Source organism: Lepeophtheirus salmonis, chromosome 7, assembly GCF_016086655.4.
Source record: "Lepeophtheirus salmonis chromosome 7, UVic_Lsal_1.4, whole genome shotgun sequence".
NCBI classification, from domain to species: domain Eukaryota; kingdom Metazoa; phylum Arthropoda; class Copepoda; order Siphonostomatoida; family Caligidae; genus Lepeophtheirus; species Lepeophtheirus salmonis.
In genome coordinates this window covers 96,717-116,098 of record NC_052137.2, presented here as the reverse complement: position 1 = coordinate 116,098, position 19,382 = coordinate 96,717, and the positions used below count along the sequence as shown (strand labels likewise).

At 30.5% G+C, this 19,382-nt stretch overlaps 1 protein-coding gene across 1 annotated transcript; it reads left to right on the top strand.

The window, feature by feature from the left end:
* The first annotated feature begins 5,413 nt into the window (after window positions 1-5,413).
* Tdc2 (Tyrosine decarboxylase 2) lies at window positions 5,414-18,575 on the top strand. The gene is made up of 8 exons (XM_040717154.2): window positions 5,414-5,458; window positions 12,912-13,121; window positions 13,186-13,665; window positions 13,727-13,930; window positions 13,991-14,058; window positions 14,114-14,204; window positions 14,260-14,599; window positions 16,275-18,575. The coding sequence occupies exons 2-8, from the start codon at window positions 12,921-12,923 to the stop codon at window positions 16,724-16,726; spliced, it is 1,836 nt and encodes a 611-aa protein (XP_040573088.1). The 5' UTR covers window positions 5,414-5,458; window positions 12,912-12,920; the 3' UTR covers window positions 16,727-18,575.
* Window positions 18,576-19,382: the final 807 nt, after the last annotated feature.

Here is a 19,382-nt window from a genome sequence, read left to right as displayed (position 1 = left end):
CAAATGGATACGGAATTCCCATAAGAGACATGAAAATCAACTTATATGATTTGCTGATTTTTTTTTTTTTTTAATTTCTTCTTTCTGATTGACATAATTATAATATGTATGATAGAAGGGACATTATGAAAGTTAATATAGGATAATTAGACTTAATTAGAGGATATTGTATGATTTTATGATGTCTCCAAGGCATAATAAATTTCTTATAGAAAGGCATATGGACTTTGAAGTTCATTAATGATTTGAAACTAATACATCACCCTTTCATGGAATATTATTCTGAATTTTTGGATTATTTACTTTTTTCAATATAATTGACTTTTTCAAGGCGTCTGCAGGATTATATTTTGGGAAGGTATTGGTTTTTGGATTTTTTTTTTCAAAAGAAATCCAAAAATCTACCACTATTCAGAAAAATTAAATTTTTTCCGAAAAAAATTAAAAATATTAAAATCCATAGGCTCTTCTCAAAAAATTAAAATTTTTAGAAAAAAAATCAAAAATACGTAGCTGTGTACAATTAATTTTAAAATTAAATAAATTTTTGAAAAAAATTGTAAAATTAAATAAATTTTTGAAAAAAATTGTAAAATTAAATAAATTTTTGAAAAAAATTGTAAAATTAAATAAATTTTTGAAAAAAATTGTAAAATTAAATACTTTTGTTTGAAAAAATTTCAAATATTAAATAAATGATTTGAAAAAAATTTCAAAACAAAATTTTATATTAAAAAGCAAAATTGCCTTAATTTGAAAAGTTTTATTGTTGAAAAAAGCTAAATTAAAAAATTAAATGAAGTAAACCACTGTTTAATAAACTACCTTTATTATTTTCAGAAAAATTCAAAGGTCCATATTTTTTTTTTTTTTTTTTTAAATAAAAAAGTCACCTTATATTAGAATAGGAAAAAATGAAATTTCAAATGGATTTTTTTTTTTTTAAATCATCCCTTCCCAAAAGAAAAATCATAGCCCTTTTTATGCTAGTATTATAGTGGTACTGGCCAAGAGACACATTTTAAATTTTACTGTACTAGATTGGTATTGAAACTAATAATATATATCAGAATTAATTTACATATAATCCTAACATTTATTAATTTTGAAATATTAACACTCACTTCCGTAAAATTGACACTGATCGGATCACGTGCCTTGTTATTGAATATCAAATAAAATCATTTAAATTTCTCCAAGAAACGATGTTATCTTGATATATTAAGTATATCAAGAGCATTAAGATGATTTTAATATGTTTTAAATTTTCTTTTTTTCCAAAAAATTTAATTTTTGAAATTTTTTTCCAAAAATTTTAATATTTTGGACTTTTTTTTCGTCTAAAATTTACTTTTTTGAGAGGAACTATGAATTTTTGAAAATACTTTTCAAAAAATGTAATATCTGAAAAATATTTTTCAAAAAATTTAATATTTGGACTTTTTTTTTCTCATAAATTTACTTCTTTGAGAATTACTATGGATTTTTGAAAATACTTTCCAAAAAATTCCAAACCAATTACCCCTACCCCCATTGAGCATTGTGCGGTTAAAAAAAAAAAATATATATATATATAATTCTGAGGATGCCCTCTGTACATTTACTAATTTTATTTCTAAGCAACTTCTACAATGAAATTTGTAAAAACGTTTTCTTTAAAAAAATAATAAATTTATATATAACTTCAGAAATCAATACAGCTTTATTTGCAGCTGAAACTACTCTACAAATAGATGTGTTAAACATAATAAATGTAATTGTCAAAGAAGAATATAAATTCGGTAATAATTTCCATAGTAAGCAAGCGCCATTGGTTATAAAATGTCCTCTGTATCCACAAAAATTTTTGTTACAAAAAAGAGAGATCATGTTCAGCAAATTTATAACAGAAAAGATCGTACTACGGATCAAAGAAAGTATCAAAATTGAATGGTACATTGGATTTCGTAATATTTATTGTATCATATTTGAAAGACAAGTCCAATACCTACAATCTATATCCTTTTGTATTACTAAAGCATAGTTCTTCTGCACATATGTTTATCTTTGTTTATGTATGTTTGAATGTTTGTAAAACGTACAATCATTTTTGATCTAATAAATAACACTGTATTCATAATAAAGTAATCTCGCAGGTTTTTGTCATGTGGCATACAGTGTGTGTACAGAGTGCACTGTATATAGTGCTCCCTGATCTATATCATATACATATTTTTGATCAAAGAAACAACAACGTAGTCACATTAATTAAATCTCGCAGAAGGCGCTTTGGATTTAGCATTGAGCGGGTATACAGGGCTTAGTACTGTATATACTATACAGTACTAATCAAAGTTTGTATGTTTGGATTATGTTGAATCCCTTTTTATTATATCTTAAAAAGGAGCTGAGAACTCTATTTTAACAACAAGTGTGTTGTACTAAAGCTCATATAAAATAAGAAACGAAAAGCAATGTACTAATATACAAATTAATAATAATGAATGTGACTTTAAATTAGGTTTACCAAGGAGTGTGTTTAGCTAATGCTTAGCCAGATAGCACTCTAGAAGCTTAAGTACTCATCACATTATACAAGTGTGTTCGCTTAAGAATATAAACTTTTAAATTTGCAATTAAAAATAAGGTAACATTCTGATTGGCTCTTGTCGGCCAATCAGTGAATCCATTGACATCTGGAAAATATTTATAAAAAACAGAGTGATTAAGCATTTCATCCTGATTATAATCATGACAACGACTGATATGGAGAACAGGGAGATATTTAAGCCGTTTTCAGCCACTTTCATTGGTTATTTGAGAAATGAGATCTTTCCCTGGGACAGGGGGACCTACGGAGAGAACTGGTAGGTGTAGCAGTACGTCGCCAGCTGTCACACCTCCAAATTAAAATACATATGTATATCTACGTTTTTAATAAAATGTCCTAGTACAGTATCGAATAAAATACTATTTAGGATTTTAATATTATTAAATATATGTAATTTAGTGCTTTGAAAAGCAATTTAAAAATTGTAGAGAAATAATATGGGAATGATAGTTTGGGATTTTCTAAAGGAATAAATAGCAGTTGACGTGATTGACTTATTTGGCTAACTACCAGATGATTTTTGACATTTTTTCTGTTTCTTTTTGGAGGAAATGTTACTCGATACAATAAAGTTAACAAAGTGTGAGGCGTAGAACGATAGCAATATATTTTTCATTTTGTAGCTAATATTCTATATAATACAAATACGTATGGGTACTAATTTGATTCCCAAAGAATCGCATAAATTAATGAACGTTTCATAGACATTTTTATCAAAGATAAAAATTTAAAGTTTTTCCTATATAAGAATAGAAAATGTATATCTTCTTATTTGTTAGATTATTTTAAAATATAAATTTATTCGTACCAGTATTTTTAGCACTTTAAATGATATTTACAAAAGGAAAATGGATTGAATAGTTAAAAATGATACAAAAATTAATCATGTTATTTTCCATAATCGTTCAACTATTATTCATTTAATTAACTACGTCTTATTTAAGGGGCTTCTTTTTTAAAAAGTTCCCTAACCACGTTATATGTAAGATGTTAAACAAATAAGGATCGCCCTAAAGGTCATAAATTTACTCCACAAAAATTTAATATATTAGTATTTACTATACAGAGATATTGAACCCATCGTATATATGTATATGTAAATTCCTTAATCAAGTTCTAAACACATTTAAATATAAATTAAATAGTGTTGAGACTCCACCCGACACCAATTTTTTGTCGGGTCGGTCTTAAGTGAAGTATTTTAAGTCAAATTTGGAACGATATTTCGATCCAAATTTCGCTTTCAATTCGTGGATAGATTTTTGCGTTGTCAATATTTGTACATATCCTTTTTATTTTCTTTGTCTCAATCTATAGATCGATATATGACGTCATTCAACAGTGTAGCAGAACCAAAACTTAGAATTTAATCAAAAAATCTGAATCTCCCTTAATATTTATGTCAGGAGGTTGCATGGAAAAGCATTATAAAGTTCCGATAATCAGTTTTTTGTTTAAGCCCATGAAGTTTACTGTAAACTGGAAAATGTCTGAACAAGAATAAAAAAGAAAACGTGTATCTGATTTGTTCTGTGCACAAATGGTCCCGAAAATGGATGTAGACATTGTTGGCGTGTCCATGGGCACAATATACAACATCAGGAAGGCAGTTAGAACGATTAGGAAGTCGTGGATCAAGAAAAAAAACTGTAGTTGGATTTTTAAATGAGACCGTTCCAGACCAATTATTTTTTTTAAAGGCCAATCCAGACCGAATTGACCTTTTTGACCAATCTTGACCGAATTTCCATAAAAGACCAAATTAGTTCCATCCACTAAAAATCATAATGGTAATAGGCCGTTTTATAAGTTTCAGACCGAATCCAACACTAGTGTTAACACTGTACAGGGTGGGGATTTTAAATCCATAAAATTTAAGGATAATGTATATGACAATTTATTTCCCAAAATTAACTCAGTAATTTACAAATCTACATATAGGATACATAGTGAAACCAACCAACTCCAGGTTCAACCAAAGCCTTCAATCTGACACTGAATCTGGCACTAACCTTGACGAGAAACTCCTTCCCCATGTTGGCCACTGCCTTGAGAATGGAACCTGCAAGGAGTCAACAATGTTATGTGCATTTTTACTGGACTCTCTCTCTCTAAGACACCACACATATAGTAGCCCAAGGGGTTCAGAAACCCCTTGAGTCTTTGAATATGTTCAAATACAATTAAGTTCAGGGGCGTCCGCAGGGGGTGGGCCTTAGGGGATGTAGTACCTCCACCAAAAAAAAAGTCCTGTAGACACCCCTGAAGTTACTCAAGTTCTTTGTGTCATGCGTCTTCCTTGCAGGTGTTTCGATCCATCAGACTCCTTCACAGTAATGGCCGCACGACGTTCGAATTAGAAGGACATCTGAAGTATTTTGTATTTTTAATTATACAATTTTGTCAGCTGAACCTGATGAGGGCACATAAGCATAGATCTCAGGGCTGCCAAGATACTAAGGTTTAAACTTGTTCCAGATTTAAAATCTTCACACTATGTACTGTTTTATTCGATATATTCAAACTATAGTATTCAACCCTTCGACTTATATGTTATATGGATGTATTGGAGAAACATCTAGGAATTCCATCTATTCAATCCTCGCTCCCCTTTTCCTATCATACAACACTCTCTGACGTTGATGCAAAGAACAACATGTATTGAAGGCAAAGGTATATTATTATTAAATATTTTGTCATCCTCTTCAAAAAATTAATAAACGTAATGATGGGTCTAAGAAGGAATTTTTATGAGATCTTTTATTCACATTTTTAATCTGCTCCTAACTTTCCTTTATAAACAGACTTTTCTCTCTAAATCGTAGGCATATTCAAGATACCCCCAGTTGAATATCTAGAGGACATCAGGTAAGTTCCTTTTGTTTGATTATTATTATTATTTTAGAAAATATTTGTCCCTTTTTCTTGAGAACCCTTTGATAATATACCTACGAGACAGTGGACCCGAAAACATAGGGTACTAGGGGCTATTGCTACTCATTTTTTGCAAAATTGTCATGGTTATTGCTATAGAAAAATTTAAATGTCAAAATTTTGTACAATTTTTTTCTCTTCTAAAAAAAATTAACTAAAAAGTTATTTGTCAAATATAGTATTTATGAAAACAAATTCTATCAAAATGGTCAAAAAAGTCCCAAAAAAAAAACAGAGTTCCCCCCCCTCAAAAAAAAAAAAAAAATCCTGCCGACGCTCCTGAGACCGTCATTATTATACAATTTGCCCCCAACCCCCATTTTACTTATAAATACATTTTGGTCATCCTGGCTACCAATATTTAATAAAATCAGGAATGGGATTAGGTGAGAGGAGCCCTTTTTCACACGAACTCCTATACGATTTTGAGGAAACATGCAAAACATTTCGCATAGCTTCTAAAGTTGTTATTAGACTCCAAACATTGATATCCATGGCACGGATAAAGAATGTGTATCCTTCTCATAAAATAGAAAAGTTAGCTCTTAGGACGTCATCCTAATATAATGAGCTTCAACTATTAGACTGTGATATCGTTTTTACTTCCACGACAAAGTTGAACGGAGCTTATATTTTTGCCTTTGTTTGTTAGTCACCAGGATTACGCCAAAAGTTACAGACTAATTTTGGTCAAACTTGTTACGAAGATGTATAGGATTACAATAAGGGGCCATTAAATTTTGAGAAGTCAAGGTACCACAGAAGGTAAAAAGTGATGTATTATCGACACTAACTAAGAAAAAACAAGAGATACATCACTAAATTTGATTTTAGGAGAAGGTTTTGCGAGTGCCCATTCTAGTTTGATTAATTGTTAGTCACGAGGATTATGCCACAAGTTACAGATCAATTTAAATCAAACTTGGTACGAAGATTAAATATGGTCAGAGTAAGGTCACATTAAATTTTGAGAGGTCAAGCTCCGAGATTTAGCTAGCAGAAAACGTAAATAATTCACAAATTGAGATACATCATTCAATTTCCTTTGCGCTCTACAATATGCCCATTCCAGTATTGTTGTTTTTTATCCGTGTGCATTTTTTATTTTTATTTTCCAAGGAAATCAGACTGAGCTTGCGTTGGGTACTACCATGAGTACTTTAACTAGACTTGCAGTTGTGGCAACACAAGGATTTTGACTTGCTTTGTACTCGTTACAATATGAACTTAAACTTGAGCCCAAATGTGCTCAAACTTGCAGTCATTTAGCCTTTAATCCCATAGTTTTTTTAAAGAACCGCTCTCATTTTAATATAGATATTTTGTGAGGAATAAACGCTCACCTGGATTATATTATTTTTGTCTTACTAACTCTTTTCTTTCCTTAAGCTGTTATCATTATTACTTAATTCCTGAAGAGGGAACTTCCTTGTCTACATTATATATTAAAGCGGATTGGAAATTAGTGTGCGCTCATAAAAGATGGAGAATAACCTTGGGGATTTGTTGGGGAGTTATGATAGTAAGTCCTCGTTAGACTCAGAGTAGAATCAAGGATCAACATCGGAGTAATTATTGGCTATGTCCTTGTTTATTTCATTCTCTTGCTCCCCCTTGTCACAGCTGCTTGTAGCTGATCTAATGAAACGTCATGCCAGCTAAGTTGCTCTCCTCCAAAAAATTGTTCAAATTGTCATGTTAATCATATGGATTTTCTATTTCTTTTATTTTAACATGCCAAAAGGAATTTAGCATTACTGATCATAGATTTGAATATTAGCTAAATTGAAGTGATTGTAAAAGTCTTCCCTGTGAGCTTGTCATAAAAAATATTGTAACTTTGAAAAATGACATATTTGGCCCTGCCAAGACAAAAGTATCTTGAATCAATTTTAGGGTTTCTCAAAGTGTAGTGTAGATTCGAGGGCGTCCTCAGGATATTATTATTATATTAATTTTTCTCATAAAATTAAAAAATAAACTTTTTTGCTCCACTGCTTAATTTGGTCGAAGGACCTTTTTCTTTTATAAAAAATAAATCCTAAAAAAATTAAAATATTACATTTATATTCCTTGACAAATTATCGATCATTTTATTTCTATCAACAAATTATTCTAATCAACACTTTAGATGGGTTGCAAATTGTCCTTAAAGTAGACAAAGTTTGTCGTCACAATTAAATGATGATAATTTGACAAATTTTATTTAAAAGGTCATTGGGGGAGGGGGGGGGGAATATAATTCTCTTAAATCAAAGAAAAGTTTTAAACTATTGCCAAAATTCTTGGGTATCAACTTATCCCACAAATTTGAATAAATTGGGATTTTCTCTTTTTTTTTTAAACTTTTGTTCAATTTTTTTTATGATAACTAAAAGTCACTAAAAGCTTTCTAATCCCGTCATTACCTTTATTGTATCATGCAACCTCTCATCCAAAAAGAAACAGAAAAAAAACCCCATAATAAGTTGATATTTAGACCATTCTTATCCAACAATGGAACTATTATTAAATAAGAATTGTTAACAGCTTCAAAGTAACTCATCCTAACTCAACTAATCATTGTTCATGCCGTGTGATTAGGGGGAGGGGGGTTTATGATTTATGAAAATGAGGAAATTCAATATTAGCCCAATTTTTAGTTACTTTTTTAACAATGAATGAGTGATTATTAAACCCCTATTATACTTAAAAAGAATAGTTATATAATATTTTGATTAAATCAATTATAGTTTTAAGGTCATATAAAAAGGTGGAAAGAAGTTCAACTTCTTCTAAATTTTTATTTTAGCTTGTGTACTAGGGTTTCCCATTTTTAAGGTCACCTGTCAATTCAATCTTCTGTTGCATTTTGATGAAAGATCTATGCCTGTAAAGTTTTAGGATACTAAGGTCCCCCTCTACAGCCATTTAAGCCCCTTAAATTTTATTGCGAGTGGCTAAAGTAATTGAAATCACTATTACGTGGAGTGTCAAAATCAAATGTACACATAGTTGGACACCAGATAATAAAGCTGTTTATGAAGTATAAATGAAGTTTATGAAATAAAATGAATGTATATTTTGGATATTTTTAGATTAAGGTAGATCTATATCTATATAAATTCATTTCCCAGATAACATCTAAATTAATTATGAGTGAAGGTGTATGCATTTCATAGTACAACACAATGAATGATGATATATTTAGCCTATACTTTTTCATAAAAAGAAGCCATATTTGTCATTGCATGTTAATCGCTATGTATTAACAATTTCATAAAATATAAGGCTTTGAGTTTGATTCAAAATGAGGGATTGGTTCCAATTGATTTATATACAACTTTCAATGTCCAGTAGAATGATAATAGTATCAAACTAAAGTTGAGATTTCATTTTAGTTTCAAATTCGTATGAGGATAACCATTATGACTTTTGGAATATTATTTAAGTATACTCACATTAATTCGAGTAAGAAATCATTTAATACATTTCTGAGCTTATTTTGGTTACATATGATAAATGTCATGATCATATCAAAATCTTCAAATCAAAAGACATATGCCCTTTGTCAATTTAATTATTCGGTTAGTTTGAGAGGAGAAGTTACTTTTACAATTTGTTTCAAGTAATTGAAAGGCTGGTGGCTAGTAGGGGAATATTTAAGATATCTCAAGGATTAATCTATCCAAATTATGTTAAAGTTCCTTCATTTTAAGTACTAATATATTGAATCAAAATGTTGCTAATCGAAGGAAGGATAATATTGAATAGCTATCTAGTAATACATGTCACTATTCGATCAATTTAGAGAAAATCGACTCCCTTAAATGACAATGCAAGGAATGTTTATTGAGTCACGCCTATATTGTTAGTAAAATGATCAAATAGGAAGAGAAAAATACATAATCACGGCACATGGGTAAACCCCTACAATAAATTATGTTCAAATTCGTATGAATTGATAACTTGATTTATAGTTTTTAAAAAGACACATAACTTTTTGATAATAAGGTTAAAATGTATTTTTCTGCTATGGTATCGGCTCATGGCAGTCGTCAGAAATGCGATATACGAGTATATTTTTGGAGCCTCTGTTTAAAACAAAAAATAATTTATGTATTTATATACCTATGCCATTTACAAATATATTGTCGTAACTATATAAATTTGCTAAGAAGTGAGGGGTCATACCCCCCCCTTGGCCCGCCAGTGGGGTGCACCCTGTACTATAATTAAATATTGACTCATCGAATGTATATAATTTATCATTTATAAATTTAAATAATATCATTAAAATTTATAAATACTTGATAAATATTTCGAGAAAAAAAACTATTGTAATGTTTGACAGGAAATTAAAATTTATTTTTTCTACAATGCTTAAAATATGTTCTTCCATTCGAAAAGTAGGGCTAAAATTGAATTTGATTTTAAAACCTATAATGTGATTCGTTAGAATTTTCAAAAAACTGTTGTTATTATCATTTTTTTTTTTTAAATTAACGCTCACCTCAAGTTAGCCAATATTCAAAAGAAATAATTATGCATTGCTTCTTGTCAAAAACGACCAGAGACCACTTTATGAAATTTCCGTGGTTTTTTTTTTTAAATTTGTTGTAATCTGTATGAAATATTGTTTAGCTGTACATAATAAATTTTATCTACTCATAGCTGTAGTACTTAAGTATGGGATTGGACTTGACTTGTACTACTCGGAAAAGATGGACTTGATATGTAGTAACGCTATATAATAATTTTGAATAGTAAGAAGCATTGAACTCCAATATTAGTATTGAAACTCGGTCCGAAACATAATTTTTTCCCCAATTCGGTGTTAAGTGATTTTTTCATGACGTACTTGAACCTATATTTCAGTCCAGACCACGATCCCAGCCCTTTGACAGAAATTTAATCGTTTTCAAATCGTGGACTTATTTTTTTTTTTTTTGTCTCAATCTATTGACCAATTTTCTCCACACAAATATGATTTATGCACGATATTTAACTTCATATGACATTATTTTAGGTAGATGTTCACCATTTTGAAACACTCATGATATCATCAGCAATTCATTTATGTAATCGATCTAGAGGAAAATCTAAATTACAGATAAGGATTTAAGATTCGGATAGATTTTTTTTTGTAAACCGATCCAGGGTAAGTTATTCTTTGAGACTGATCCAGACCGATTTTTTAATTGAGACAAATCGAGACCGAACTTCTTTCAAGGAGCAAATGTCCACTAATAGTCATAACGGTGTCAGACCGGTCTAGGATTTTCAGACTGAACACCAACACTACTTCTAGTGACTATGATTTATCTATGTACCATTGTGATACTCCCTTCGGTTGTCCTCTAATCATGCAATTACATTTAAAATTGGAATTCTGTATTGAAAACCTTTAGGAGTTGTTGAGATATTTATTCAACCTACATACAGTCAAGCATTTCTTATTTAAAAAACCAGCTTGAACCATGTGAAATATTCGTCATGATTCATCCAAAAAAACTTTTTGCAAAAAATAAAAATACATATTTTTCAATGGTAGAATCTGCAAAAAATTATTTTAATAACATCTTAACGATTCTATCTATGGGAAATAAAAGCAGATTTTTATATAAATGTTCATAATGCTGTACTCGTACAGTTTAATGTCCGGCCAATATATATGTGGACTGCGAACCATTTGAAACTATAGGTGTACAAAGGTATTTATTATGATTGCTAAATTTAAAAAAAAAAAGCATTTTCAAACTAGAATGAGCACTCCGTAGAGAACAAAACCTCTACTAAAGTTATGGATCTCAATTTCTTTCATAGTTACAGTCGGCTATGCATTTTTTACGCAATCTCTCAAAATTAAATTGCTTCTAACTGTGACCAGATATAATGTTCGTGCCAAGTTTAATCAAAATGGATCGGTAACTTTTGTCGTAATCTCTGGTGAGTAACAAACAAACAAAGATAAAAACATAGCTTCGTTGTGGCGGTAAATACAACTATATGATACCCAAATGATTTTGTCAATACACTCACAAAAAGTTACTAAACAGACTTTGTGTGGCTCCGTAAGATATAAATTAATATATACCTTGACTGGACTTATCCAATTCACAAATTTAAAATAATATAATGTTAAAAAAGTAAATAATTACTACTGTGTGTGATGTAAAATCATGGACTTTTTGATAACGAACAAAGAGGCTCAACTTTTGCAAGAATAAAAAGGAGTATAACATTGAGGTTTTATCACAGACTTGTGTATTGATATATCTTTCTATTTTTAAAAATGATTTATTTTTGCTGCTACTATGAGCTCCAATATGAGCCTAAAGGCGCAGCAGCATTTCTTAATGAAGGCCTCGGACATGGCCACCCACTGCTGCTCGACGGAGGACATCCGAATTTTGGTGAGGGGTAACAGAGGCTCTCTTCTCGACTACCCCCTATATCACATAGTCTAGGAGAGAACAGTCTGGAGAGGAAGGTGGCCAAACCGACGTTTATGCTTCAACTAAATCTACAATTTCTGGCCTCTCTTCAACCGGTTGGCCTTGATTGCTGTTGAAAGGAGTTACCGATGTCGTAGTACATAAGAGGTCTTCCCCAAATCATACACATACTTCTTCACAGTCCAATTACTGACATTGAGAGCCTTGGATACTGCCTCATAGACTTGGCGATCGTAGTTTCCACACCTTCCATGATCCCAATTTTCCGGCGTCTACCGCTGCTAGGGGGCCTCTCAAGGCTCTGCCCTTAAGCCACCAGGCTTTTAATCTTTTAAACAAGACTCTGGGAGCATCCTACGACCATCATGATCTCCTCGGAACTCACTTGGTCGTGCGGAAAATGAGACATTATTTGTCTTTTCACCTCTATGCTGACAACTGTTGATTTTTGAAAGTTTGCTTTTTATTGTTAATTAACAGGAATAGTCCGGACTTTTAATAACACAACCTTGTATTTTAAAATATTCGCCCTAAAGTAAATTAGATGGATTTAAGGTCAAGCCCACCATTTTTCATCGTATACTGTAAGTGACAATAAAGTTTTATATAGCTGAAATATCAAATTTAATATTAGGGCGGCTAAATGGAAGTACTTGCCTTACGATTTGAATGGAAGTAAGGAAGAGTTAAAGCAAAATTATATTTAAAAATGACTCCTAAATAATGTAGAATATAAAGAAATTATTGATATCCAATAAATAACGGTTATACTTTATAAAATTCCTCAATATTTTGATGGCTTCGACATGTTCTTCAATGATATATAAAGAACATGATGAATTACTCTAAGGAATGCTTCACAATTCATAGAAAATAACTAACAACAATTTAATAATATTATATATAACATAAGTATACTCTTGAGTACAATGTACATGCATTTTGAATAGGAAACCATCATGGAAGGTATTGAATTTCGCAAGAGAGGACGTGAAATGGTGGACTACATTGTAGACTACTTGGAAAATATTGACGCACGGCGAGTCACTCCTAGTATCGAGCCAGGATATCTACGTTTCCTAATCCCACGTGAGCCGCCAGAGGACCCAGAAGAATGGGATGACATCATGGATGATGTTGAAAAGAAAATTATGATCGGAGTAAGGGGCTTTTTGCAAACTTCCAGTTCTCTAATTCATAATTATATATCAATTATTTTATTAGATGACTCATTGGCAACACCCTCGCTTTCACGCCTATTTCCCCGCAGGAAATTCATACCCTTCAATTTTATCAGACATGCTCACCGATGCAATTGCCTGCGTTGGATTTTCATGGGCAGCGGCACCATCTTGCACTGAGTTGGAAACAATAATGCTAGATTGGCTTGGGAAAATGATGGGTTTACCAAAGATGTTTCTATCCTATGAAGAAGGGTCCAAGGGAGGTGGAGTGATTCAGTCCAGTGCAAGTGAATGCGTTTTGAATTGCATCCTTGCTGCAAGGACTCAAACAATACAAAAAATAAAGGCTAAGCACTATGATAAAAATTTAGAAGAGCACGACATTTTGCCCAAATTGATGGCCTATTGCTCTAAAGAGGCGCACTCCTGCGTTGAAAAAGGTGCCATGATAGCATTTGTGAAGTTGAGAATATTGGATTCGGACGAGGATTGCCGTTTGAGGCCAGAATTACTTAGACAGGTGGGTAATTAGTCAATATAGATTTTGTAAAAATCTAAAACTCTGCCTAACATCATTTTAGACCATTGAAGAGGATATTGAAGCTGGATATTATCCATTCTTTGTTTCAACAACTTTGGGCACAACCGGTTGCTGTGCATTTGATAACTTGGAGGAAATTGGCCCTATTTGCGAAGAGCACGATGCATGGCTGCATGTTGATGGTTCCTACGCTGGGAATGCTCTCATTTGTCCGGAGTTTCGTTATTTGATTAAAGGAATTGAAGTAAGTCATTTTATATTCACACCTCATATTGTATAATGAGCTTCTTGGTACTTCATTTAGCATGCCATGTCGTTCAATATGAATCCAAACAAATGGATGTTAGTGAATGCCGATTGCTCTACCATGTGGTAAGATAATCTTTATAATTAAGTCATCATTCATATAAATTTATATTTTTGTCAGGGTTAAGGATAAATATAAACTAACTCAGGCCCTCGTGGTGGATCCATTATATTTGCAACATAGTTACTCTGAAACAGCAATAGACTATAGGGTAAGGTTATCCCTATATGCAAAATCCTAAATTAATGCCACTTTATATACTCTAGCATTGGGGAATTCCACTCAGTCGTCGTTTCCGATCTATGAAGATTTGGTTTGTCATACGCTCGTATGGTGTTTCAGGTCTAAGAGCCTATATTAGAGAGCACTGTCGTCTAGCTAAATGTTTTGAGCATCGAGTTAGATCTGATGATAGGTTTTTGATTTGTAATAAAGTACAATTAGGTCTGGTTTGCTTTCGATTAAATGGAGTTGATGCATTGAATCAAAAGTTACTTTCAGCAATCAATGAGTCTGGAAAACTTCACATGGTTCCGGCTAATGTTAATGGGAGATTTGTAATTCGTTTCTGTGTTTGTGCCTCTAATGCAACTGAGGATGATATAGGTAAGATATGGGGTAGAGTGGGACCTAACTGGCGGGTTTTTTGGTGTATGACCTAAGAGATTGGATGAGCTTTTCAAATGTTTGCTTGTTACCATTACATGTCTTTGCAATTAATTTAGTAGTGTCGGAGCCATAGGGGCCATTGCCTCCCCCCATTTTTACGAAAAAAAATTCGTTATCATCATATCAAAATATCATCTGGTCTAACAAAAAAATTTCCCTTCAAAAAATTCTTTCAAAATGATCAAAATACCCCCCACCCTCCAAGGCACACTTTTTGAAATAAACAAAGACGTAGTGTATTTTACTTTGAGTTTTTTTTCTTAATTGTCATAAATTGACTCTTGTAAGATTTAAAGCAGCTGACACTAAATGTTATGAACACAAAAAATTATTAGATAGGTATTTTTATTTTTATATTAATTTTTTATCCAGGGCCTTCGTTTATAATTTTTGACATTTCATGTTCTATCATTGATATACATTTTTTCAAATAGAATTATGAATCTAAATCTTAATTAACAGTTGGCAACAAGAAAAAGACAGAAGACTAGCTACTATATGTTTTGATGACGTAACCATTTTATAATATTGCACCCCCTTTCAAATATATTCCGGGTCTGCTGATTTATAAATCCCCCTAGGCAGCATTAATTTGGAAGGCAAACATATCCGAAAATTTATTTAAAAGAAGAAAGTCAAGTCCAATCAGGGGTGGGGCCAAATGGGTGTACTACTAAAAAATTATAACCTTTAAAAAAAGTTTAGATTATTTAATTACTCTTACCTTCATTTTGATACTACAGTTAATCATGTTTGCCTTTTGTGTAGGTAGAAGTGCATTTAAAAAAAGAACAGAGGAGCCCCATTTCACCCCACGCTAGAAAAAGTATTTTTTTGGGGGTCAAAATAATTTACTGTATTAGATTAATCTATTTAAAAGTTCTATCTAAATTTTTTTTCTGAGTTTCAGGAATTTTAATTTGGGTTATTTTTTCAGTTAATATATTGTAAGCAGATATTGTCCAAAAAAACATTGAGTTACTCAAACAAATTTGATGAAACTTATACAGTTTTTTAACTTATAGTATGTAATATTTTGAAGCTTTTAGTTGAACCTTTATATTTTGGAAGTTGAAGAATCATAAACCCAAAACTAAAATACGCCCATTCTACCCAGAAAGTCCCCCTTCTCCTCCCCAGTTAAACTTCTATGTAGAGTTGAGTATTTTATAATGAAAAAACTACCTTTAAAAATTAGAAAAAGAAAAAGTGTGTTCCTTCATCTGTTTTGTTCATTATTCAATCGGTCATTGTGGTGCTACCTTCTTGCTCTGAAGTAAGCATTATTCCCTATTTTTGGTATAAATGGTTTTAAAAATGTATAATAAAATAAATATATAACAAAATAAATTTAAATACCATTAGAATATGTTCCCTACACTAAGACTACTTTAAATATTCAATTTATTATCCTATTTATAGCAGTAATTCATTTTCTCCCCTCCAAAGTCATATAACAGGCAGCTGATATTAACAGGAGTAATAATTCAAGTGTACCATAAGTCTCGCTTTCTCCTTCTCTTCACCCTCTTTTTTTTTTTCATTACAAAATTCTCAACTCTAATGAAATATTAACTGCTAACTTGATTCAAATTGTAAATATTTTAAATAGATTATGCATGGAAGACCATTGGTAAAATAGCTACCAATGTGATAACCAAGACAAAAATGTACGAAACCTACGAAAAGAATGTACAAGATGAACCCAAGAAACTAACACCCGTTCGGAAGGATCTCAAATACAAACGTTCATTCTTTGTACGAATGGTTTCAGATCCAAAGATATACAATCCCCAAATACTCAGTGAGTCGAGCATAGAGCAAGATTTCGATAAAAAGGACGAAAACCAATCCTGGATTTCTTGGCCCATGGCCAATTTACTTAGAGGAGATTCGGATTTTTCACTTCGCTTCCGAAATTGGAATGCCAAAATGGTTTTGAATACACCATTGAGTACAGCCTCTTCTTCGCTTGCATCTTCACCACAACATATCAAGTACGAGAATGAAGACAATAAGGTCTCGATTGTGGAGGATACCATACTAGAAGTGGAATCAAAGTGAAATTAATTTAACGTAATGATATATAAGTATTTTTTATGTCACATCAGTATTGTTGAGGTCAGACATTGAGGGGGGGGGAGGATGCAAAACCCCAAGTTTTATAACAATCGAAACCCTTTTTTCATAAATATGAAAGAAAATAGTGAACCATTGCTGTCTTTTTAGATGTCTAAATGGAACCAACAAATTAAAGCACTTGAACCATACTGTCAATCAAAAACGTATCCCTTTAACTCTTATTTTTATTATATATCCAACCCATATTAAAAATATGTCATTACACCATCGTATTTATGTAGCAAATATAAATCTCAACTATTACAATGGAAAAAATAAGATATTTTTCTTAAATTATCCCATTTTTTCCCGCTCCTTATTGATCAACAACAACAAAAAAATTTACAAATTCAGACATTTCATAGAGATTTTCAACACATATTACTTTAATTATAATCACATCTGTATGATTGGCATGTAGTAGCATTGAATGTAGATGTAAAGTCTATTCATAAAGCCATTTCATGGAATTTAATCAATATTTATTTAATAAACTTTGTTTTAGATTGATTGGTGATTGTTGAAAAATAAGTTATTTTTGCATATGTAATAGTTATTTTATCGTCTAAACTACGTAAATAAGAATATATAACGAGTTAACAGGGTCTTTTGCAGGGCATGGGGTGAAGAACCTATAGCCCCCAGTCCCCAAAAAATATATGTTTGTAATTTAACTTTCGAAAAAAATTAATTTTCTGTGAATAGCTAGGAATTTTTTATTTTTTTAAAAAAAAAATAATTTTCTCTGAACAGCTGTAGATTTTTAAATTTTTTTGTCCAAAAAATTTAATACTAAATTTAATTTTTGAAATTATTTTCCAAATAATTTAATTTTCTTTGAATGCCTATGGATTTTTGGATTTTTTTTCAAAAGAAATATATGTTTGAAATTTAACTTTTGAAATTTTTTTCCAAAAAATTTAATTTTCTGTGAATAGCTTTGAATAGCTTTGAATTTTTTATTTTTTTTTACAAAATAAAAAAATTCTCTGAACTATGGATTAGAAATTTTTCTGGAAAATTTTATGAATTTTATTTTTCCTTGAAATTTAACTTTTAAAATTTTTTTCTAAAAAGTTTAATTTTTTTGAAATTTAATTTTTTAAATTTTTTTATTTTTCAAATAATTTAATTTTCTGTGAATGGTTATGGATTTTTGAAATTTTTCTACACAAAATTTAATATTTGAATTTTTTTTTAAAAGAATTATATGTTTGAAATTTAATTTTTTGTGAACATCTGTGGATTTTTAAAATATTTTCCAAAAAAATTTAATTCTTTGCGAACAAAAGTGAATTTTTCAAATTTTTGACCAAAAAATTCCAAGCCTCCCCCCTAAAAAAATAAATATATATATATATATCTTCGGACGCCCCTGTGTAATAGCACACTTTTAAAAGATATTAATGTCTGATTTATAAAATTAGGCAATAGAGGGGTATATTTGATAGACTCTAAGATTTAAGTCCTTTTATTTCTTGATTCCATTTTGACATCCAAATACATTGCAATAATTTGCCATTTGAATGAAAAAAATGTTTTATTTCCTATAAAACATGGTCGTGTAGGCTCCCAAAATGTCTGACATCAACAAAACTGACGTCAAATGAAATAGCCCTATGGTTAATGTTATGTAAAAATAAAAATCCTAATAATATATCGTATAAATGTAATTTAAATTATGTCAAATAAATTAAACTCTCCACGCCTATTTCATTGATGTTAATTGATAAATTGCCCTTAAGATTAAGATTATAAAATAATAATAATAATACAACTAGAAATACCAAAATAATATTAACGGAAGTGATTTATAATTTCTAGCAAATGTCAACAAATGGTGTTTCATGTGTATCATATCAAACACAATAATTCATAATAATATAATAGAACTTACAAGTAAGAGGCAGCAAAGTTTCTTCGTTGGGGGTGAATGATTTTATATAATACGCTTAGTACATGCTTGGATTGATTATAATTGTTTTATGGGACTGTCGAAAATGATACTATTACGAGTATATATATATATATATATGTAGGTATGTGATGCGTAAAAGTTTCAACTTGTATAAGTAAATTGTACGAGTTGCAATTTCTTCGTCTTAAAATGCATTATTTAATAACAAAATTGGTATTTCTATTAACCAATTATCAAATATTAATATAATTTCATTTAGATATATTAAAATTATATGGTCATTATGTATTTGTGAGTAATATAACTGTGGACATTGTAACTTTATCATATGTCACAGAATACTTATATTTTAGTAAAAATTGCACCATTAAATTACCCATCATCCATGTTACTACAAATCCTTCATTTCAAAAAAGAGTTTTCAAAAAAATTAGAGTTTTCAAAAAAATTCAAAATCCACAGCTGTTTATAAAAGAATTAATTTTTTGGAAAAAATTGATTTTAATTACTTTTTAAACATATAATTATTTTGAAAAAAATTTCAAATGTTAAGTTTTTTGTAGAAAAATTTCAAAAATCCATAGCCATTTACAGAAACTTAAATTTTTTGGAAAAAAAATTATATATTAAATTTTCTACAAAAAAGTAAGAATTTCTTAAATTTAGGGAAGGGGCTACAGC

Bases quoted from the DNA above. Each gene is read 5' to 3' on its own strand.
- Tdc2 (XM_040717154.2), top strand. From the start codon at position 12,921: ATGGAAGGTATTGAATTTCGCAAGAGAGGACGTGAAATGGTGGACTAC. The intron at 13,122-13,185 runs GTAAGGGGCTTT...TTATTTTATTAG, and splicing joins AAAAGAAAATTATGATCGGA to ATGACTCATTGGCAACACCC. The intron at 13,931-13,990 runs GTAAGTCATTTT...TACTTCATTTAG, and splicing joins ATTTGATTAAAGGAATTGAA to CATGCCATGTCGTTCAATAT.